This window comes from Calypte anna, chromosome 14 (genome assembly GCF_003957555.1).
Source record: "Calypte anna isolate BGI_N300 chromosome 14, bCalAnn1_v1.p, whole genome shotgun sequence".
Lineage (NCBI taxonomy): Eukaryota > Metazoa > Chordata > Aves > Apodiformes > Trochilidae > Calypte > Calypte anna.
The window spans coordinates 8,703,755-8,725,895 of NC_044260.1; the positions used below are offsets into that span (position 1 = coordinate 8,703,755).

General features: G+C 36.1%; 2 protein-coding genes across 7 annotated transcripts in view; one reads left to right on the forward strand and one right to left on the reverse strand.

The window, feature by feature from the left end:
* Positions 1–702: 702 nt before the first annotated feature.
* BFAR (bifunctional apoptosis regulator) lies at positions 703–8,384 on the reverse strand. 4 transcript variants are annotated; one of them, XM_030459738.1, is made up of 9 exons: positions 8,105–8,376; positions 7,907–8,024; positions 5,636–5,909; positions 4,979–5,180; positions 4,458–4,627; positions 3,727–3,871; positions 3,326–3,496; positions 2,687–2,889; positions 712–1,884 (listed from the first exon to the last, which is right to left on the reverse strand). In XM_030459738.1, exons 3-9 carry the CDS (start codon positions 5,896–5,898, stop codon positions 1,692–1,694), a joined length of 1,347 nt encoding a protein of 448 aa, XP_030315598.1. In that variant the 5' UTR covers positions 5,899–5,909; positions 7,907–8,024; positions 8,105–8,376; the 3' UTR covers positions 712–1,691. The 4 variants fall into 4 exon arrangements, with proteins under 4 accessions (XP_008488560.1, XP_030315598.1, XP_030315597.1 ...); XM_030459737.1 differs by having other exon boundaries at positions 5,636–5,963; positions 8,105–8,374; XM_008490338.2 differs by lacking the exon at positions 7,907–8,024 and having other exon boundaries at positions 703–1,884; positions 5,636–5,963; positions 8,105–8,384.
* A 20-nt stretch (positions 8,385–8,404) lies between these two features.
* PARN (poly(A)-specific ribonuclease) overlaps positions 8,405–22,141 on the forward strand; it is a 37,021-nt gene continuing 23,284 nt past the window's right edge. The window contains exons 1-18 of one of the 3 annotated variants that reach the window (XM_030459734.1): positions 8,405–8,518; positions 8,783–8,860; positions 9,715–9,794; positions 11,555–11,622; positions 11,715–11,796; positions 12,513–12,573; positions 13,105–13,270; positions 13,454–13,519; positions 13,883–13,921; positions 14,636–14,678; positions 15,306–15,386; positions 15,851–15,907; positions 16,934–17,011; positions 18,068–18,111; positions 18,579–18,621; positions 20,161–20,236; positions 21,310–21,420; positions 21,510–21,579. In XM_030459734.1, the coding sequence (XP_030315594.1) occupies positions 8,500–8,518; positions 8,783–8,860; positions 9,715–9,794; positions 11,555–11,622; positions 11,715–11,796; positions 12,513–12,573; positions 13,105–13,270; positions 13,454–13,519; positions 13,883–13,921; positions 14,636–14,678; positions 15,306–15,386; positions 15,851–15,907; positions 16,934–17,011; positions 18,068–18,111; positions 18,579–18,621; positions 20,161–20,236; positions 21,310–21,420; positions 21,510–21,579 (1,262 nt within the window). In that variant the 5' untranslated portion in view covers positions 8,405–8,499. Of the gene's footprint in view, positions 8,519–8,782; positions 8,861–9,711; positions 9,795–11,554; positions 11,623–11,714; positions 11,797–12,512; positions 12,574–13,104; positions 13,271–13,453; positions 13,520–13,882; positions 13,922–14,635; positions 14,679–15,305; positions 15,387–15,850; positions 15,908–16,933; positions 17,012–18,067; positions 18,112–18,578; positions 18,622–20,160; positions 20,237–21,309; positions 21,421–21,509; positions 21,580–22,141 lie in introns of those variants that run through there. The other 2 variants (XM_030459736.1, XM_030459735.1) reach the window with 2 other exon arrangements.

The window sequence follows — 22,141 nt, forward strand, 5'->3', positions numbered from 1 at the left end:
CTACATAGGAATTTATTAGCTTAATGAGTAACTGACTTATATTTTGTTTATATACAGATTGAGATTTTTCAGATTTGTAATATCATTCACTGCAAATTTGTATTTATTTTTATCTCACCTTCACTGGCTATAAGACATAAATGTTAGTGGAAGTTTGATTTGTATTAATATTTATTAACTTTGAACCTTCTCATCTATATTAAACACTTATGATGAAGCCTAACTTAAATTTTGCATCTCATTCAGCTGAAGTAGTCCTACCTGTTTTTAAAAACACCTGATTATTTTTTTCCTAGTATTTGCTTTTTAAATACAGTTTAAGAAGTTATTAATTTGATATGGCTCAAGCCCCTTCCTCCATCACCAAGACAGATGGGTAAAAACAGTGGTAGTCACCAGGACCTTTCTTTCCCATATGTGTTTGACCTTAGGCAGCACGAATCTGCTAAGTTCATAACATGTAAAGGTGGCTTTAGTTAGGCTCACTTCATAATTTTTTAAAACCTTTTCAATGTCAAATTGCTGAATAATACACTTGCTTTTTGTAACTGCTAATTTTAATAGTTTAAGAACTAGGAGTTTCTTATGTCTACTTTCATCCACCTCAACATACTTAAAAATGTAGGCTACAGAACCAGTGTACACAAGTCAAAGCTAAGGACAAGTACTACAAGATAAAACAAAATAAATAACACTTCTTTAGAAGGATGAAGATTTCAAGAGAGATCTTTAATCTTTAAAAATAGTAATAGGCAAAGTTAAAGTTCATATTAATGAAACAAATGGAAAAAAAAACCAAAACAAACAAACCAATATAGAATGCAAGGGGTCAAAGCTCTTTGAAAATCTAACTTTTGCTTCAGTCAAAAAACACATCAACAAATGGCAATCCTGTTTACAGAAAAATAACTCTGCAGTCAATATTTGCTCACAGATAAAGATATACACTTAATATTGCAGTAAGACGTAATCAGGTCACTTGTCCAAAACAGTTACTTTGAAGAGATAACCCTAAATTTAAGAAATAGCAACAAACTTGAAGAGGAGAGCATTAAAGAAGCTACTGATAAAGTGATCTGAATGCCAATCACATTTTCCAAAAAACAAGAAAATTCAAGCAGACTTTGCCTTCAACAGCAGGAATTTTAGAAGAAACTCTACTGCAAATGTGTATTTGGTAGCCACACCTTTAAATGTAAAGCAGACTGAAAACACTGAAGTGTTTTCAATATCAAGCCTATCCAGGAAGAGCTGTCCTTTGGTAAACATAATTGCTGACATGAAATGCTAAGTTAAAAAAATAAAAAATAAAAAAGCAGTGTAGCTCTTCAGAAGACATTGATTTTAAGGCAGGTTTGAAATTCACCAGAACCCTCAAAACCAGACAACTTTAATTTGATTTGATCAAAAGTAAGGTGATAGGATTCTATAAATTTTACATGGTTATATAAGGAATGTTTGGGATTATTTTTTGGTTTTTTATTTTTCATTAGAAAATTCCTTTCAGGTAATAAATCCCATTCTCAGATTTCAAATTAGCTGGTTTTAGAATAACTTACCTTAAGGCTTTTTTGTATGTTTAAATTAATATAATCCACGATTTCCACTGCCACATATATAAGGACAAGAAGCAAACTTTATTTCAAATGTCCATTTATGGAAGCTCAACTGCTCAAAAGCTCCAATGACAGTCACTGCACTTGTGTCTCCAGACGCCTTGCCTCTTTAACCACTAAATCAATGTTTATAATTGGGTTAAAGTACAAGGCCCAGTAAAACAAACAATTGCAGACAAACTGAGGAATGAAAGGCCAAAAAATAGCAACAAAGAGACCCTGGGTTGACACCTTCCAGAAATATCTCCACATTCTGTGAGGAATGGTCCTGTGAAAAAGAAAGGGAGAGGCTTAGAGAAACTGTTTTGTGTTTACTGTTCTAAGAAAAGCTAAGATGTACTGCAGCCTCAAATTATTTAGCCCTTGAGTACACATAAAACATCATTTTGCAGTCCAGAAACACTTCCTTAAAACCCAGTATGACGAGATGTTTTATGAGGAAGCATTAAATCACACAGCACAGCAAGGGAAGGTGGTCAGTTTCTGGGTCTAGCTCAGGCTATATCCCTGTCTCCAGGTTCTGCAGAGAATATGAAAACCCAGCACACACCAAAATCATAAATAAAAGAGCACAGCAATTATGAAGTAATATTAAGAAGGCTACTGAATTACAACTAAATCATTAACTGAAAACTGCAATTTCAATCACCTCTCAGAAATAGTATCAGCATAACTGAACTTAGGTATCCTGAGGACTCATCCTTTACTAACTGTACTGTAAGCATATCCTTACAAAGTTCCTATATATTTAGTTCTCAGCAAATAGCAATTATCATTAAAAAACAAGGTAAGGGTCAATAGTTGCCCAGTGGTTAAGAACACACTTATTACCATTACTGCATTTGGTACATCTGATCTGTAAAACCAGCTACCAGAAACACTTTCAAGTATTCACAGAAATAAAGATAATAAAGAATGAGTACTAGTATACATGCAAATTCAGATCACAGGTTCTTATTAGCCTCTAAGTTGTGGTTAGACACTCACTTTAGTGAACAACTATAAAAGCATAAGACTTTCTATTTGTAACTCTACATCCATCCTACCCTCTTCAACAAGCAAAGACTTACTTTAATTCTCTTCTTGACCAGAGTCTCCAAAAGGAGAATAACTCCAGAACAGAGAGTAACATGGCATTTACAATTATAAATCTTGAGGTCCAGTAGTGCACATCCAGCCAATCCCAAGCAAATTCAGCTATCAACTGGTATGGCAAAAATAAATACTTTACAATGAATTCTCTCCACTGTTTCCAAGAAGGATCTTTAAGGTCCTGTAAATTCAGATAGAAAGGCTGTTAATCAATTCCTATTAAACAGACACAACACTGGTTTATTTCTACTAGTCTTTTGTTGAAACATTGTTTTTTGCATATACTGAAATCAGAAAATTTATCTCTACTATACATTCTGGTAGATAATACTACAACCTGGTAATTTCCATTAGATTGGAATAAAACATGGCAAACAGCCAGACCTTGTAATACCATTGGTCATAATACAAGCATTTTGAGTGAACAAACTTTCTATAGTCATGGGAAGTTCAAAACAAAGCAGTTCCACTACTTACTTCATAGGACTCTTTTTTCTTAAGGTGTATTGTAAAGAGATCAAATGCTGAATAGTTAACTACATCAAGTTTCTTTTCCTGCTAGTCTTAAAATTCTTGTAAAAAAACCAAAGAGAATATTTAATGTTTTGAACACTTACTAATAGTTTTGTGACAATATCTTCATAGTTGTCTTCTTGCATAGGGCAAATTGTGTGGATAAAAGGCAGGAAAGCTTCTGTGTAATCAAACAAATATAAGTATAACATGCTGAGCCTTGGAGAATTCTTCAGTGCATAAAGAAGAAAGAGTGATTTTCCTGGATTTACTGCCTGAAAGATATCAAATCACATTTCAGATGATAAAAAAATAGCATGAAAGGGACATGCCAGTTCTTGGATTTTTCTGACAATCATTTTACAAATACAACAGTTCACTAAACTGAGCAGTTTTTACAAGGGTAATACTACTACCTTAACATTCCTCCTACCTTAAAAAGAACTTTTAAATATATTATTTTTAAAATACTTAATATACATGATAGACTTAATATATAATTTACCTTATATTCCCAAAGGTTTTGTGGTGGTTTAACACCTAAAGTTTTCACACATTCCAGTTCTGCCATAATAGCTTTTCTGTGGTTACTGTTCTCTATGCTGTATGGATCTTTCATGAAATCCTCCTCTGTCAGTGTTAGGAGAAGCCTATAACAGCAGAAGAATTCAGAAGGTAAACAGTGTCTCTTCACCAAAAAGATGTGAATAACAAATCAGGAATTGCATACTGAAACAATAAGCTACTGATATAAGGTATCACCTTTTGGATTAAATTCCATATCAAGCGTTCTGAATCAACTGTATCTGGGTTTTAAATTTCCTTCATGTTTTCTCTTGCCTGATTTCAGCATGCATATTTATCAGCTTGTTGGCTATTATTGAATACAGTTCTTCAGCACATCACAGATCTAGCCTGGTCACCTGAAATCAAACCTAGAGCTCTTGGGTTGAGTGCAGTACTGCACATAGCATTTGCATATATTCATAAGAAAGAAAAGCAGGAGGGGTAGATAATACATTAGTAAAATTTAATTTCACTATCATTTTAGTCTGCATTTCCAGCATTTAAAAAACTTCTTAGAAAACTTTCAGTTAGCTTGCTTAGTATCTACTATTAAAACTTTCAACTACAAGTGACAGAATTTTCCTTGAATTTTAGTTGAATACATCAACAGAATATTCCCACAATATATTCCACAACATACCAGCTGTTCTTGACAACCAGGTCTCTCACCTTCCATTCACTTTCTCCAGTAAAAATCTTTCTTTATAATGTGAAGCCCATGGACCCAGCTGCTCTAGCCAAAGTATCACTTCCTCAGCAGTCCATTTAGCAACCGGTTTATGAACAAGAAGATCTTCTTCAAATTCTCTGCTGCTCCAGTGATATCCAAGTAGAACTACCTACAGGGAGATTAAAAAGAAAAAACAGACAAAAAAAAGGGGAAGAAAACCCTTTATCTGCAAAGCAAATATATTAATGATGCAAATAAACACACATTAAGGGGCCTGACATGCAGAATCTTCAATTCTACAGATCCTAGAATATTCAGGTTATAAGAACCATCTTGAAGTTTTACCCAATTTGTCTAACTTTTGTGTCCTGTGTATTGAAACTGTACTTCCTGACAGACAACACAGTCTGCTCAGCTGAAGTCTTTTCTGTGCTGATGGTTTTTTTTTTTGTGCACATTAGATATATTTGATTGCATGCTTAATGAAGTAAATATGGAAAACCAACCAGATGAAACTTACAGCTACACAAGTTAAAGCTGTCAGAACGCCTGAGAAAAACCCTCCTCCTCGAGGATTAATTCTTCCCGTGTTCGGAACTGTAGGGATCTGGTCATTCCCATATTTTTGGAAGGTTGCTAAGCTGCGGGCTACATCACTGTTTTGCTGAATATCTTCTTTTCTTTGTTCAAGGGCATCAGCAAATAGCTTTTCAATAACATCCCTAATGGGAAAAATATTTGTCATTTTACTGTAACCATTGAGGCATAACGTTCAGAAAAAGGACTAGTTTTTCAATTTTTGTTTTCCAGCCTCTACTAAAGATTGTCATCTTTGAAAGCAAAAAAAAATTAGTTATTTATACTTTACTAAGTATAAATAACTCATGAACTTTATTAAGTTAAACTTAAAATCAGTTACTTCCAAAGAACATTTTCCTTAGCTTCTAAGGATGGAGGGGGTTAAATATCACATTAAAAAAACCAAACAACCATCATTTCATTTACAAAATTAAAATTGTTGGGCTATTGGCAAACCTTGATTATTAAAAAATGCTAAGCAAAAGACAACAAAGGTCTATCATCAATCATAACCATCTATTTGTTAAACTCTTAACCTCAGATAAAATATTATTAACACAAGGCCTTGTGGGTAATTCAAATGGCATAACAGTCTCACCTGAGAAGGATGTTGACTTTGGGGAACCCTTCCCATTTTTCTCTGCATTCAGGGCATTCATTCTTCTTGGATGATACCCACCACAAGGCCAGGCAATGTCTACAGAAACTATGTCCACAGTTCAGAGTGGTGGGATTGACCAGAATGTCGTAACAGCAGTGGCACAGGAACTCGCTAACCGATATCTGCCGACCAGTCTCAGGGGCAGCATGTGTTTCACCTTTTGCCCTCTCCATTTCACCTTGTGAAGTCTCATCTTCCATTTTCTGTTATGCTTTATGCAAACAGAAAGCTCTATTAGCTCCTCAAACCAGGTAAGGCATTATTTCTGCAAAGCAACGAGACAAAACTTGTTAAGAAAAAACAAACTGTAGAGGTTTAGAGTTGCAAGCAGTATAATTCAGCATTGTAATTCTTTGGTTGATCTGATATTTTTAAACTTTTAAACTAATTTAGCTCTCCCTGAAATGAAACATGACACACTTTTTCAGAAGCATACTCATTACAAGCTATAATCAAAACCAGATTGTAGAGGTACACAACTGGGATTAATCTCCCTGTACTTTCTTCTCCTGTGTTACATAACACATAAAAGTGGAACAAAAATCCTCACTATGATTCAGATGACTTTTGGCAAAAATGTTAATCAAAGCTTTAGTAAAGGACACATATCTAAAGAAATGTAATCAGAAAATACCATCAGAGAGTACAGAAGTAAAACACCAGAATAATGTAACAAAGTGATTTACTCCATGACTATTTCTTTGCAGGCACATGGTATAAAACAGTACTAAAAAAGTCAATGCTAGACATTTCTAGGCAGTGGTCAGATCCACAATGTCATATGCTCCACAATGTCATCTGCTTGCCATCTCAGTGAAGAAGTGCACCCTGTCTTAACTCTACTGGTATTTACTCTTTGCTATTTTAAAAGCTCTGAAAGAACAGGGCTCCGCTTTTAAAATCGCCGGACCGGAACACAGCTGCAGTCCTGCTGCTCCTGCTGCACTGCAGCCGGGTCCTGCTCCCTCAGACACTGCCTTAACACCAGAGAATTGTGAGTGCTCATCTCACAAGTCAGTTTGACTTGGATGATGCTATTTTGACCGCAGTGCTAATGCATACTGCAGCAGGTTGGTTCACACCACCAGTGGGAGCACATATACACACAGTCACCTCTCTATTCCTTTACTGTATTTCTTTTTGACTGGAGTCCGAAGAAAACTGGTGTACATTTTCATACAGTGACATTTTTCTTAAAGATTTTGTTCTTCCAGTTTGATACAAGTCAAGTCAGTCAGATAAGTAACAATTACTTTGCATCCTGTATGGAGGTCGCATTTCCTGTGATGATGGCATCACAAAAACTAAAGCAAACAGTAACATGTCTAAAGAAAAACTGTATTAATGGTCAGTGTATATTATAGCACCACATAAATATTTCTGGAGCTACTACCACCAGTCAAAGCTAACTATAATTGTGCAGCTTTAGTCCTGATAAAGTTCTTTACATTTTTTCTCCTGAAAAATTACTCTAAAAAAAACCCAATTAAAAACTCACACAAGATTCTAATCTTTCAAATCATCCTCTTAAATTTGTAATACTACCTACATTATGAAGTAGAAAATGTCTAATTTATTACACATACTTCAAGTCCTATTAAGCAACTGCACTCTATTAGAGCATTTTTTATTTCTACTTGCAGTTTATTTTGCAGGTGAATGAAGCAAAGATTAAACTACAGAAGTATTAAAAAAAAAATAAAGTAAAATGAAAATTTTAGTCTTCATCCTACTTACTGCAAAATAGAAAAATCTCAAATATTTTTACTAACCTATTACTGAGCACTAGTTGATCATACAGATGATCTGCTGGGCATGCTCTGTAGAATAAATTGCTTATACTGAAAAGGCAAAACCGAAGAATCTTTAAAATCTCTCCACTTAGTTCTGCATAGTCCTGAAGCTTTTGTTCTATGCAGAAATTATCTCCCAATTTATGCAGAATCTTCTGTTAGTTTTTAATCTGCCGGTATCCTGGAAAAGCTGCTTCCTGTGCTGTGTGAACTCTAAACCCGCAGCACATGCCCTCACCTCCCCATTCTGTCCTTTGCCCACGACTTCAGCTTTCTGCTCTTGTGCAACAGGTGTAGGGACATCTTGCTCGACACTGGGCTTTATTTGTGATTATTTTGCAATAATATGTGAAAACGTTGTTTTTAGTAGTTTAACAGGAAGACAACCACTTCTCCCATAACACTCGACACATACCAGTTGCTCCGGACTTTCCATCATCATCACCACCAGTACTTCTCCGCTACCCTCCTGACAAATCCTCAGCAAATTCCCATCCCTTATTTTTTGCCGCTGCTAGTTCCGCCTCTCCGGCCTGAAAGGCAAACACTGTATTTTCCAACATCTGTAACATTTCAACACACTCCAGAGAAAAGCAGCTGGTGTGGGACTCACAGCTTTTCCGCTCCGGAGCACCTAGCCGGGCTCTCCTTCCCGCCGTTACCCCACACGGCCGGCAGCTGAGGGGCACTTTCAGCCCTAACGGTCTCACTACACCAGGCCTGCTGCCGCTCACACGCAGGTGGACGACCTTCCTCCCTGCAAGAGACTCTTCAGTCGCCACACCCAGGCAAGGCGGGACGGGGCGTGCCTGGTGCCACGCACAGGTTGAAACCCGCACACCGAGAGATCCCCAAGCTTCGCGAAATCCGCTCCCGCCGCCACCAAGCGCCGCCCCGGCGGAAAATGGCGGCCGCCCCGCCCTCCATCCCCTGCGGTCACGTGGGCACTCACGTGAGGCGTGGCGCGCAGGGCGGCTTCCGGCAGCGCGGCGGCGGAGGGGCCGCAGGATGGAGGTGATCAGGAGCAGTGAGTGAACCGCAGCCCCGCGGCCGCGGCGGGAGGCCCCGAGATGGTGGCCCAGGGGACGCCCCGGAGGCCCTGGCTTCTGTCCTCCAGGCCGGCGGCGGGGCCCGGCCTCAGCCTCTCCTTCAGGGGCGAAGGGGGTCCCTGCTTCTCCCCGCGCCCGGGATGGGGGGGCCGTGAGGGGAAGGGTGTGGCGGGCGGCCCCCGGGCGGGCTGCAGTGAGAGGTCGTGGGTAGTCTCAGGTGTGTTTCACCCCTTTACTCGCAGATTTTAAGGATAACCTAACCAAAGTATATGAAGCTATTGAAGAATCGGACTTCCTGGCCATTGATGGGGAGTTTTCAGGTACAGTCATTCGTGTTTAGTCACTGTGAACTGTTGACAACATCTGTGGGGCCTCAGGAGTTTGCTCCTGTGACCTGTCTCGGTGTTGTCTTGAAAAAGCATAAGCTAAGGCTTCCACAAAATCGTTAAACTATGTATTATATGTGCAATAGCAAGGCTTGGGTCAAATAAAAGTGCATGTCATGCTGCTTCTCCTCCCTCCCCACAATAATCTTTTAACATATTAATTGATTTTCACTTGCAGCTCAGGAAAAGAAAAAAGATTTTATACACTTTATAAGGAGATTGGGATAAATAAGGAAGAAAGAAAAGGCAGTAAGAACTTTTATGTTTGTAAAACCCAGAGGGTTTGTACATTGAGGAGATTCCATAATAAGTGCTTTAGCCTTGGGCTAGAGAATTTAGTAAGCCATGAAACATAAATGTGACCGAGATTAAGTTTTGTTAGGTTTGTTATGGAAATGTGGTTGTTGCTACGTATTACTTAAGATGACTAACTCATTCAGTAAATCTGTGGACAGCATTCTTCCCATTTTTTTGGGACTTCTTGGAACTCTTCCCAGTTTGACTTTGATCCTGCATTGTAGAGACCCATCAACATTGTGTTGGTGGTGGATCTTGTCACGTTGTTATCATGTAGAATAGGAACAAGAGCAGCAGAGCTTTATTGCTGAAATTAAGCTGGCTGGCCATGCCTACATTTACATAGTTGAAAATATTTTATTTTTCAAATGAAATAACCTTACTGTGTACTTTAGGTGAAGACCTTTCCTTAAGTTACCCATTACTGTATTTCTTTATTGTTGCTATTTTTTAGAAGCTTACCCAAAGTAAAATATGTTTTACTCCTTCAGGGATCAGCGATGGGCCTTCTGTTAGCGCATTGACCAATGGCTTTGACACTCCAGAAGAAAGGTATCAGAAACTTAAAAAGGTAAAGTTTTACCTTGACTAAAATGAAAATGCTGGAAAAAGGTTAGAACACATTAGTTCAGAGTGGAAACAATGTAGGAAAATATGACAGAGGTCTGTAAAATTGAGTTACATTGAGCAGAGAGGGAGTGCTAGTGTCACGTCTGCTAACAAAAGAACTGGAAAGTGTTGTATATTATCTGAACAGGTAGCAAACACAATTCCTCAGGTGAGTTAGTAGATGTGTAGAACTTGTTAAAGAATGTTGAAAGCATTAAAATTTATCAGTTCAGCAGGGGATTGGTAAGAGAAATTCAGTGACAGAGAAACTGCATCAAGACTGGGGTGTTTTCCAAACTACCTCTCCCTCCCAGCATGTATTGTCTGTAACAAAATGTAAAAGTCAGCTGCTACAAACACCTCTGGCTCTCTGCAGCACGCACATGCTGGTGGTGGAGGGTGCTGAAAGAGTTTTGAAAAATAGCCAAATGGCCACAGAAGACTGTGTGAGGGTGAAGAAGTCACAACTGTGCTTTGTGTTGTAGATGTAGTGTTTCGGTTTGGGGCTTTTTTTTTTTTTTTTTAAGAGAAATTGGAAAAGATGAATCCAAAGCATCTCAATACATGCTATTTCCTGAAGTACCCAAGGAGTCAATAAAGATAGTTTACTAATACTCTGTTAAGAGATATTGCAGGATGAGGAAATTACTGGTTAGTGCTCCTACAGATGAGCTAGGACAATAAACAGCGAAAACTGGGATGGAGGCTTTAGCTAAGAAAAAATACTCAAAATAAGCAACCCCCTCCTCCCCAAACACTAAAGTAAGAGTGTAGGTGAAGTAGTAGTATCTGAAAAGTGTCCAGTAAGCTAGAGGGTGCCATATTCTGTTTATCTGTCTGAATATGAGCTTTTGAGAGCTTCAGGGTAGCTGATGATTCAGGCTCTTCAGGCACAGTCAGTCTCTGCTGCTCATTATTAGAAGTTTGCTATATCAGAAGCCAAACCCAAGTTCTTTGTTGTCAGCTTCTTAAAACTTGAATTTTTCACAGCAAATAAATAAACTTTTTTGATATTTTTCATCTTTATACTCAAAGATAAGAGAATTGAATGATTCTGTGTGTTCTTTGTGTGTAAAATGGGTCTCTGGTCCTCACAAGGAACGCATCTGTCAATGAAATCTCAATGCTTTGTTATTTTCTCATACGCTTCCAGTGGTGTTAAAAACCTTTCCAATATTGATCCAACAATTGTGAAATACTTAAGGACGTGATGATGAAGTGGTGAGTGAGATGGATGCTTCTACATCCATCATGTTAATCACTGTTAGCCACATGGATTAGAAGAATATTAAATGTATTACTCTGTGTATTTGAAAACTGTATACAGCCAGTGTCCCTCACAGTCTCCTCCCATACTATGGGGAATGTAAATAAATGTTGAGAAGCAGACTGACAACTGCTTTAGATGCAGCATCTCTTGTGTGTGAGCAGCAGGTGGAGAGTGATGGGATTTTCCTCAGTTCCTGTGTGTTTATGGAATGGAAGTGCATACTACAAATCATCTTTGGGCAACGTTGTGATGATTAAATGGGGATGGAAAAGTGGTTGAAACAATCTGCTGTACTTACTTCAGAATTACCAACAGAGAAAATCTGGTTTAAGAAGATTTCATTTTGCTTCATTTCAAAGTGGAGAGAAATCATATTTATTGTGTGTGTGCTCTGGTTATCTTTAACTATGTATGATTTTTATTCTCATGCATGGTTTTCTTTTATTTTCCAGCATTCCATGGACTTCTTGCTCTTTCAGTTTGGCCTTTGCACTTTTAAGTATGATCACACAGAAGAAAAGTAGGTTATTCTATTGCTGTGTGCTTTTTTTAACTAAATAATTTATGAAATATTGGTAAACTGTATTGACATGTAACTTATCTTTTTCACAGATATTTAATGAAGTCATTTAATTTCTATATTTTTCCAAAACCCTTTAACAGAAGTTCACCAGATGTCAAATTTGTCTGTCAGGTGAGTAGGAAAAAAAGTTTGATTTTGTTTGGTTAAGGTATACTGCAGCAAATGTCTAAAAAATATTTCCAGGAAAACTACTGCAGTGTAGAGGGAAAAGTGATTGGTTTTTTTAACAGCTTAAAAGGCAGAAAAACATTAGGTTCTGGGATTTGTTTTCTTATAGAAGCAAGCATCAGTTAAGAGCAGTCACTAAAAATGATCTTTAAGGGAATACTTAAATACTTCAGTTTTTAAATCTTGATAGACATTACATTGTGTGGTTTTTGGAATTGGTGATGATGTAGCAAATTTGGCAAGATTATTTTCTTTTTTTCCCCTATCCTTTCTTGTCTGACTTCTTGCTCCCTTGCTTTTCCTCTTTGATCTTTTATTCCCATCTGCTTATGTCACTTTCACTGCTTCCAAGACTATTGCCAGTGTGTTTCTGGCATTTGTTCTCCTGAGCCACATCTTTCTTGGGTTTCCTGTTTACATTAGTTCTTTCATCTTAATACCTTTAGTGTATTTATTGCTCTTGTACTTTATGTAAGTTGAAAGTAACTGACAGAAGTACCACCCACTAAACTCTCTGTGGCTTCTTTAGGGTCATGAACTTGGTTGCCCTTTACCATATAATGATCTTTACTTCATATAATTTTTAATAAGTGTAAAAATAAATTAATTTATGCCACAGCTACTCTTGCCAATTGTAAAGCTATTTTCTTTTGTTGCAGAGTTCAAGTATAGATTTTTTAGCAAACCAAGGATTTGATTTTAATAAAGTTTTTTGCAACGGTGAGTTATTTTGGTTTATTTTTTTCATTCTTTAATGTCTGCAAAATATATGGTGACATATTTTCTGCAAAAAGTAAATGGTAGCAATTCTTGATGCTCTTTTAACACATAAGAGTTCTTAGGATAATTCTTACTTGATTTACAATTGTACTGTTATTGTCTTTCCAAAAAATCATTTTATAGATTTAACAGAATAGTTACTAGTTGGAGAACAGAGTTACAAGTGCCTCTTTATTTGTTTTTGCTATTAAAATGATGCAGATAGCAAGGGAGATAAGTTTTAAATATTTCTATCATTGTGATCTCCAGATCTGCAGTTAGGGGGCAGACAAGGCATACACAGCTTTTAAAGTCCTGGTAGCAGTTAATCTGGTGTGTGCTAGAAGGAAACCTGTATGGACACAGATAAAGAATGGGGTCTAGCACAAATGTGTGAAAGGAAATGATATGTTTTGAGCCATCAGGGGTGTAATTTTGATGAGATTTTAAATGTGGGTTGGTTTTTTTGTTTGTTTTTGTTTTTGTTTAAAGGAATTCCATATTTAAATCAGGAAGAAGAAAGACAGTTAAGGGAACAATATGATGAAAAACGTTCTCAGGCCAATGGTGCAGGATCTCTGTCATATGTTTCTCCTAATGCCACAAAGTGTCCTGTTACAATTCCTGAAGATCAGAAAAAATTCATTGAGAAAGTAGTGTAAGTAAAATTCTTTAATATCCCCTAGTGTTGAAACTAAGACATAAACAATACATTCATGTGCTGAAGCTGTTTTTATTAGTTCACATGTTGTGAAATAGTTCTCTTTTTTGGGGGGGAGAGATGTAAACATTGTAAAAAGAAAACAGTAGATAGAGAAGAAAATTAATCTGTTTCTTCCAGGGAACAGATAGAAGACTTACTAAAGAATGAAGAAAATGAAACTTTGGAACTGGAGCCATGTACAGGGTCAGTTTCCAAAACTGAATATCTGTTAAAAATTATTTATTAGAATTACGGGAATGATAAGAAATAAAAATACTGTTACTTGGGTTAGTGGGATCTGTATTAAGTAATCATGACTATAGAATATTTGCTCACACAAATATATGTGGATATTACTGTACAGATTGGTGTAAATGCCATCACAGCTTGGCTACCAAATACCAGAATTCAGCAAAACCCTTCCAAGCCAGTAGGTTTTGATCGCAGTGATTTACATTTAAAAAAATATTCTATAAATGAACATGCAACAGGCTTCAAGTGACCATTATTAATTTGAAACACTTTTGTAAAAGGAATATTAGTAATGCAATTTTCTTTTGATTTTAGATTTCAAAGGAAACTAATTTATCAGACCTTGAGCTGGAAGTAAGTTACTTCTTACTGCCTTACTGTGTATTTTTAGTATTTCTGATAAGAAGTCTGGGTAAGATCTGATCTACTTAACCTCAATGTTTTGAAGATAAATTGCATTAAACTGGTTTGTGATGGTTCAATTTTATATTTTAAAGCATAGCATTTGTTTTCTCATTCTTATCTATAATCTGAATAGAACAGCATAGCCTAGAATTATGTAACAAATGCAATTTGGCAGGTTTTTAGTGAACAGCTACTGCTAGCAGGAAGTGCAGAGTTGTTTTTAAATCCTGCAATAAGTGATGTATTAAAGGCATGCAGACATCAAAGAGTCCATCTAGTGGCTGCAAGGAAAGGAGAGCTGTTTCACTAGTGTTTTGATTTTGGATTTCTTGAAAGCAGAGATAGGATATTGTGATGAAATATGTAGATTATGCTTACTTAATGTTACTAAAATAAGAGGATAGAGGTTCCACAGCAATAGGATGGGGAATGGCATAAGAAAATACAGTTTAGTGCTAGTTCCTATTAGGTAACGTAAGAAGGACAACTTAGCTATCCTATTCCATCAAATTTTCTACTATTTTAAATAAAAATGGAACATTTAGTTGCTCTTGCACTGAAAATTCATAGTAGTAATGAAACTACCAAATTACTGTTGTGCTTTCAGTATGCTAAATGCCAAATAAAGCAACTTAAATTTACTTCTCATTGGTTTTGATGTAGGTATCCAAAAGGTATCCATGTTGAAACTCTGGAGTCAGATAAGGTAACTAGACATCTTACTACCTCTGACATTTGTTCTATGTAAAGGAAATTTATTTCTTCATTTTACTGACTCTCCTAGGTTTTAGAGCTAGCTGAGCTTTGTTAAGCAAAATGTGAAACGGAATACAGTGGACTAGTGTCTCAACATTAAGTCTGACCAACATATGATGTGTAAGCACATATTTATGTGGCTTGATATTGTTTTTTTAAAAAGATAGTAAAGGGTAATTTAACATGTAATGGATCTGATACTCAGTACTCGTGAACAGTAAATATAAGAGGAAAGATAGTGCTGTCACATGCTATATCCTCACTTCCCAGCATGAATCTCTGCTTCAAAAAATACTTGAAAACCACTGCTTACAAGGAAATGCTGATAAACTTTCTTCAGAAGTAAAAAGTGGATTTAGTAAAAGTTAGGTTTGGTGAATGAATCTAATACAGGTTTCTAAAGTAGGCTTTTGGGAGTCGGTGATAAGTGGTGCTTACAATAGAAAGTCTTGTTGCCAAGTAACTGCTGCTGAGGTATGACTTAATTTTCTTTACAATGTAAATTTACAGAAACATGAAGTGGTCTTAAATATGAATTCTCAGAGAAATTCCTCAAACTATAAATTTTTTATTTTAGAAGGAGAGATACATTGTTATTAGTAAGGTAAATGAAGAAGAGAGAAAAAGAAGAGAACAGCAGAAGCAAGCAAAAGAAGAGGTAAATAAATTCCATTTCATCAGTTGATGTGAAAGAGGGAAGGGGAAAACCTATGACTTCAATCAGCTATGCAACACTGTGTGATAGGTTTTGATAGTATTTCCCTTTTGTTTGGCTATGACTGTTTCTGAAATTGAACCTCTAAATTTTAGTCTAGAATTAGACTTTGCAATAAAGCAGAAATTGCTGCAAGACACTCTACTTATGCTTAGGGCCAGGGTCACCACAATAGAATGTGGTTTGGCTGACTTTGTAGTGAACTAGAGACAGATGTAAAACTGGAATTCTGTCAGCAACATCCTGCTTTGACCTGGTGTATCTTCCATAAATTGGTGTTTCCTCAGTGGTCTGTTCTTGGCTATGTCTGAGAGACTTTGAGCCAAATTGGTGTGTCTGCCATCTTGCAGGTACAGTTTTGCCATTTTGTATTTATGTTTCACTAATGTCAGAATTCTTGCTTACAGGAAGAACTGAATGATGCAGTAGGGTTTTCCAGAGTCATTCATGCCATTGCTAATTCTGTAAGTTAACATGATTTTTAATGTACCTTGGTTGTAAGAAAAAATTAATTAATTCAAAGAAAGCATTTGATAAGATGAAATACGAGTTAAAGTGGCTTCTCTTTTTATGTCAATGTTGCTTCATGCTTTATTATTATTAAGTATGGTAGATAAAGTAAGCTCTGAATGACATAAAGAACTGTGTGAGCGTGAAAGTCAGTGATAGCAATTTCTTGGGGCTCTTAGCAAGATTTGCCTAAGTAAATAAGATTTGTGGGCTTTTATTTCTGTGTCAAAGGGTTGTTGTCGTTTTGTTGGGTTTTTTCTTTTCTGGCATTTAAAGGCTTAATCAGAAGAGATACTTATTTCTTCTACTTGCATATTAAAATACAGTTTTATGTCTGTCCAGTTATTTTCATTTAGCTGTTAAAAGCCTGCTGTTCAGAGAGAAAAATAAAGTATGCATATTATTTTCTTTAGCAAATGGAAGGTGAAGGGAGGCAGAAAAGGTTGTCATGTCAAAGCTAAGTTAGCTTTTAAGAAAATTCTTGTGCATTTTCAAGAAAGAACTTTGTACATCTGACCTGGCAGGTTCTGCACTGGGAAAAGCCAGCTCATGCCACTCATAACTAATGTATAATACATAACTATATAACAATTTTATAATACAACAGTAAAGAATATATTGTGAATTGTTGTACAACTTGTAAATTAAAAGGTAGTGGACTGAGAAATCACTTCAATTTTAAATGGATTTCATTTGGAAGCTGGGTTGCAAGTATCTGTTCTACTGCATCTCCTGCTCTGCTGCATTTCAAGCTTCTGCTGGAGGCTGTTGAAAAGTGGTTTGAGAGCACTCCTTTTAGGAGTTGCTATTCTGAGAGAATGGAGAAGTCTGTGGGGCAGGTAGAGAGCAAATGGGGAGGTTTGACTTGTATTTGTACTCAGCTGCCCTCAATTAGCACCTGGGGTGGATGCTTTTCACATGTGTCCTTTGCCATGACTAGGATCAGAAATATAACAAACATTTAATATTCTTTTCCACAGAGCAAGCTTGTTATTGGCCACAATATGCTGCTGGATGTTATGCATACCATACACCAGTTCTGTTGTCCCCTGCCTGATGTAAGTAATGTGAGCATTCAGATGATTAAATAAATGCCTGCATGTATTTGTCTTTAGTCTTATTTCCAGACTTTCTGGTAAATGATGAATGTGACAATATATTAAGAACAACAGAGAAGTATTTGAAAAAGAAAGCTGTTACTTCTGGGTTACTGCATTATTTTCTTAAATCTTCATGTAGAAAAGCTTAGTTGGATCAAATTCTTCTCCTTTCCATTTTTTAATGTTCAAATTAAATGTTGAAATAGCATTTTGCTTTTGCCCATATCTGTTAGCCCTTCAGAAACTGCTTGTAATGGCAGTAAATTTAACTGTTTGAAATACTGTTTTAGAGTTTCAGCATTATGTGGCATTTCCCCTCCTGTGTTTTTGTTACAAAAAATATATTTTAAAAAGTATGTATTTTCATAACATGTAGTCCAATTAATAGAGTGCTAAGAAGTAGGCCAGTAACAGTTCATGACTGCAATAGTCTTAGCAATTAAGGTAAACTAAGCAATGTTTTATAACTGAGGGCACTGTAGAAGCCAAAGATCTCATGGGAAGTGTGGCCCACATGATGGTTTTATTACCTGCAGTCCTCCAAGGCTTGTGGATATTATGAGAAAGGCTTGATTATGAAATGGGAGAAAGAAGTTTTGGACCTATTTGGATCATGTTAGAACATAAGCAGTTATCAGTATGCAGTCAACTGACCACCTGGAGTGATCCCAGGTGACCAGCCTGTATTCCATTGGCATACGAAATGCTGGGAACATTTAAATAAAGCTGTTAACACAGCTGAACTAGAGGTAGTCTAGGGTAGGGTATTGGAGGTGAGAGAACATCTCATATGAATAGCAGACAAATCAGAAATAATTAGTCTGTAGTTCTTATGTAATTGCAAATGGTATTTATGGTAATGAAGTACCACTGACACGTCTCTTGAGAGAATTCAGTCAGTGTACCTTAATTTCAGAAGCTGATTGGATAAATGTAACCACTGCTATCTGCTATCCCGAGACTGATAAACAATTAACTTATTTGGACCTTATCTTTGTTTTAATGTTAAATTAGGACCTAAGTGAGTTCAAGGAAGTAACATCATGTGTATTTCCTCGGTAAGTTCTTGGTTCAAAATCTTTACTGTTTTAGTAAGCTGGTACTGTTTACCCTAATCTTGCAACCTTTTACTAGAAGTAAAATTAGGAACAAGTTTAAAAACAATTCATCTACATATTCTGTAGCATTTCATTTTCAGAAGACCAGGGCTATTGTTCTGCTTCTTGGCAGAAGATGCATCTTTGCTACCCTCTTGTTTTTGACACGATGTTTTGTGTTTGAATCAGTACTACATGTGGAACAAAATTTATTTGCTACTTTTTGTTTGCATCTCTTGGTATTGCTTAGTTGCTGTTCTTTTTCATGCTGAGCAAAGCTAAGAAATGTTTTGGCTGCTCTAAGATCAGAGAGTAATTTTTTAGTGTGACAGTGCTGTTTCCTAGCTAATACACCAAAACATTTTGAGCATTTGGCAAAATGGATGTTCTCCCATTTCGACTTATTTAGCTTTTAACTTTGTTTCTAGGCTATTGGATACTAAACTGATGGCAAGTACACAACCTTTTAAGGTAAATTAATAGAATATTATAGATTGATTTGAAGTGGCAAGTTTGCATTAAGTATGTATTGAATGTAATGATTTTTCTAAAGAAAAGAATGTCTATTGGTGTTTTCTGTGGTGGTCCTTCTTAGTGAAAGAATGATTTTTCTTAACCCCTTATCTAAACTTAGAAGATTTTTAGAATACAAATTTTTAGTTTTTTACTAGTGACTTTTGTGTTTGTTGCATTTCTAAGGTGTCTTAGCAGCTTTGTATTCCAAAATACGTACAGTTTTTGCTAATAAAGATATGATGAGTAGGTTTAAGTCTTTTAAATTTAAACAAGACTGCATATCTTCTCATAAGGAAGAAAAAAAAATGCTACTCATGAGCACATAGTACTTGAGAGCTGCCTGAATACTCAAAGCTTTAGAATAGTGTGAATGCTGACATATTTGTCTAGAAAAAGATGATTGAACATCATCATTAGGTTCTGTTGTGGCCTGCTGGCCATACTCTCTTGCCTTCCTGTGTGCCTTTGGAATGACTGAATTAATTGCTGCTTCATCAGCATGTTTGTTTATCTTTCTGCATATCTTTTCAACTTTAGAGCACTGCATAAAGGAAAATCTTAACATGTACCTGGTACATATTTTCAGGTTTGTCTTGCTACTGTAGTAAGAATGGAAGTTTTCTGAAAACTAATCCTGCATAAATTTTATGTTTGGTACAGTTATGTTAATACTTGTAATGTTAACAGTAGATGTTAAAACAGTTTTAACATCTTTTAACAGTTTTAAGCTGTTATTGTTTAGGTTGTTGTTTTTGGTAGCTGTAAACAGCTATCTTCATTTAGACCCAAAGGAAATTTGGTCCTTAAAAAATTCAGACAAACTTAAAAGAGCTTGAGATATTGTTTTGTTTTCTCTTGCTACTGATTCAGCATGTTTTTTCCATTGTACTGGTTGGCAAAGTATATTCAATTAAGTACTTCGAAGAAGTTTGAAGAAATTATTAATATGTTTATGGTTTTGTGATATTTTATATGAGCAACTATCGATTCAATATTGCAGTTCAGCTGAAGTGTAGGAACAGCTTTCTAATTGTCAGTCTTCCTTCATTGTCTTTATATTACATTAAATCAACAGTATTTAACTTCTAAAAGTATTCAAGAATTTCCATCCAAAGCACACTGCAGTACTCACCTTTAACCATTATGATCAATATTCAGGATATTTTGTCATGCTGTTTGTGCTGCCTTTTTCCCTGCCACATGTACCATGCATAGTACTAGCTTTAATAAGAAAAATTACTTTGGTGTAATTCATCATCAAGAATTCTGAAAAGTATTGGTAAATGCTTGTGAGTCATCTTGTAGGTGAGGCAAGGTAACTTTTAAAAACTTGTCTTGGCAGACTTCTCAGGTGTGTTAGTTTGAAATGAGGCTACAAATTAATATTTGGAGAACACAAGGTGGCAGCAGTAAATACTCATTTAATCCTATTTGTTTTCAGTTTTCAGAGAAAGTCTGCTTGTCATTGGCAGTTTATGGTGTCTTTTCTTGCAGGAGATCATTAATAATACATCCCTTGCAGAACTGGAAAAGCGTTTAAAAGAGGCTCCATTCAGCCCACCTAAAGTTGGTAAGGATATATAAAAATTTCTGAAATGTTTTCCTTTTTCACAGGGAAGGTGTTTTGATTATTTTTGTTATTGGTCTGAAACATAAATCCTGCTTTTTATACTTAGTTTTCTTTATGAAAGCTACTTTAAATGCAGGCAATGTACGTAGAGTGCAGTCGTATTTAGCAATATTAGTGGAAGAGAGTAGGAATCCTTCCACTTGATTTCATTTTAAAAGCACAGTGAATGTTTTCAGCTTTACCTGGTATATCTTAATGTTGTCTGAATCTCGGACAACTTCACTTTAAAATAAGTATTTCAAGGCCTTATCTGAAAAAAAGGCCTGATATTTTCCCACTATAATCTTTACAAAAACTTTTGATTCCATTCTCTTTTTTCAAAATGCAGCAAGTATATATAGTTACGTGTTTCCATTGTATAAATAATGCAAGTATTTCTGTATCACTGTGTGGGTATTTTTCATCATTGTTTTAACTTGTTCTGCTAGGTTAAATGCAGTGAATTAAATGGAATTACAGAGTTACATTTTCAGTCTGTACCTTCGTGTAGAGGTCATTCTGGCTCATTAAACAGTTAATTTTGTTCTTCTGGTCCTATCCTCAGTATAATTTCAGAGGAAGATGAGCCACCTTCTAGAGGTAGAAAAGCTAGCTGCAGAAGTGAAATAACTTTGATGTTGGGATGGGGAAAATATTAAATTATAAAGAAAAAAGTGCTATATGCACATATTCTTTGTTACTGGGACTTGGGAACTTTGACACTTCAGAGAAGTGCCTATAAAGGTTTCCACTTTCAGAGGTGATTCACGGGGTACTTCTCAGGGTCTTCTCATCAAGACCAAGCATGATTGTCAATAAAGGTGTCAGTGAAGACATCCTTTAATCACTTATTTCCATATTCCTCATTTAATACCTTTCTGAATCTTCAGTGATTCTTAAAATCTTACAAACTTACCTGAGTGATGTTGGACTCTGACAAAAAAAGTGCATGGCTAAGCATACAGCCTTTAACCTAAAGCCTAAGCATAAGCCTTTAACTTCTGTGATAACCTTTACAAATTATTTCTTCTCAGAAAGCGCAGAAGGGTTTCCAAGTTACGACACAGCTTCTGAACAGCTACATGAAGCAGGATATGATGCCTACATCACTGGACTGTGCTTTATCTCCATGGCTAATTTCTTGGGTACCTATATGTATAGTATTTTTTAAACTTTTTTTTTTAGTGCTGTCTGTATTTGCTTATACATACTGAATTTCTTCTTCGTTCACCAGGTTCATTCCTCAGCCCTCCAAAAAAACATGTGTCTGCTAGATCAAAACTCATTGAACCTTTTTTTAACAAGTAAGTATTTGTATTAAAAGACCTGTTAAAACAGTGAAATGTAATACTAGCCTTAGAATATATATCTGTAGCTTCAGAATGAGTGGCTAACTGCATTGTTGGTTTTGTTTGTTTGTTACACTTCAGCCAGTATTGTTTCAGTTCAGTTTGGCTTTCTGGTTCACACTAACAGAAAGGACAGAATTTGTCAAGAAAATACCTTTTCTTTTGAAGAGAATGGTTTACTTTCTGCAGACGTGTAAAAGGAGACTTGGAAGAATACCTGCTTTAACAGCCATGGCCATGCCAGTGTCGAGAATATGTTGAAAATTATTTCTGGAGTAAGCTTTGGGAGTGGTGGGACTGAAGAAAAATTGGTCATGTGTTCTTTGTTTTGATGCACTGCCAGAAACTGGTGATAGTTAAAACTGAGTATGCTAAGCAGTTTGGAAGAACTTAAATATCCCTGCTGTCCAAATAACACAAATTATTACTGTTATCAGGTAAGGCATTTTTAGGAAGGCACAGTAGACATATATGATTAGTTTATGGACTAATGCTATGATCAGTATTGTGCTTTTGA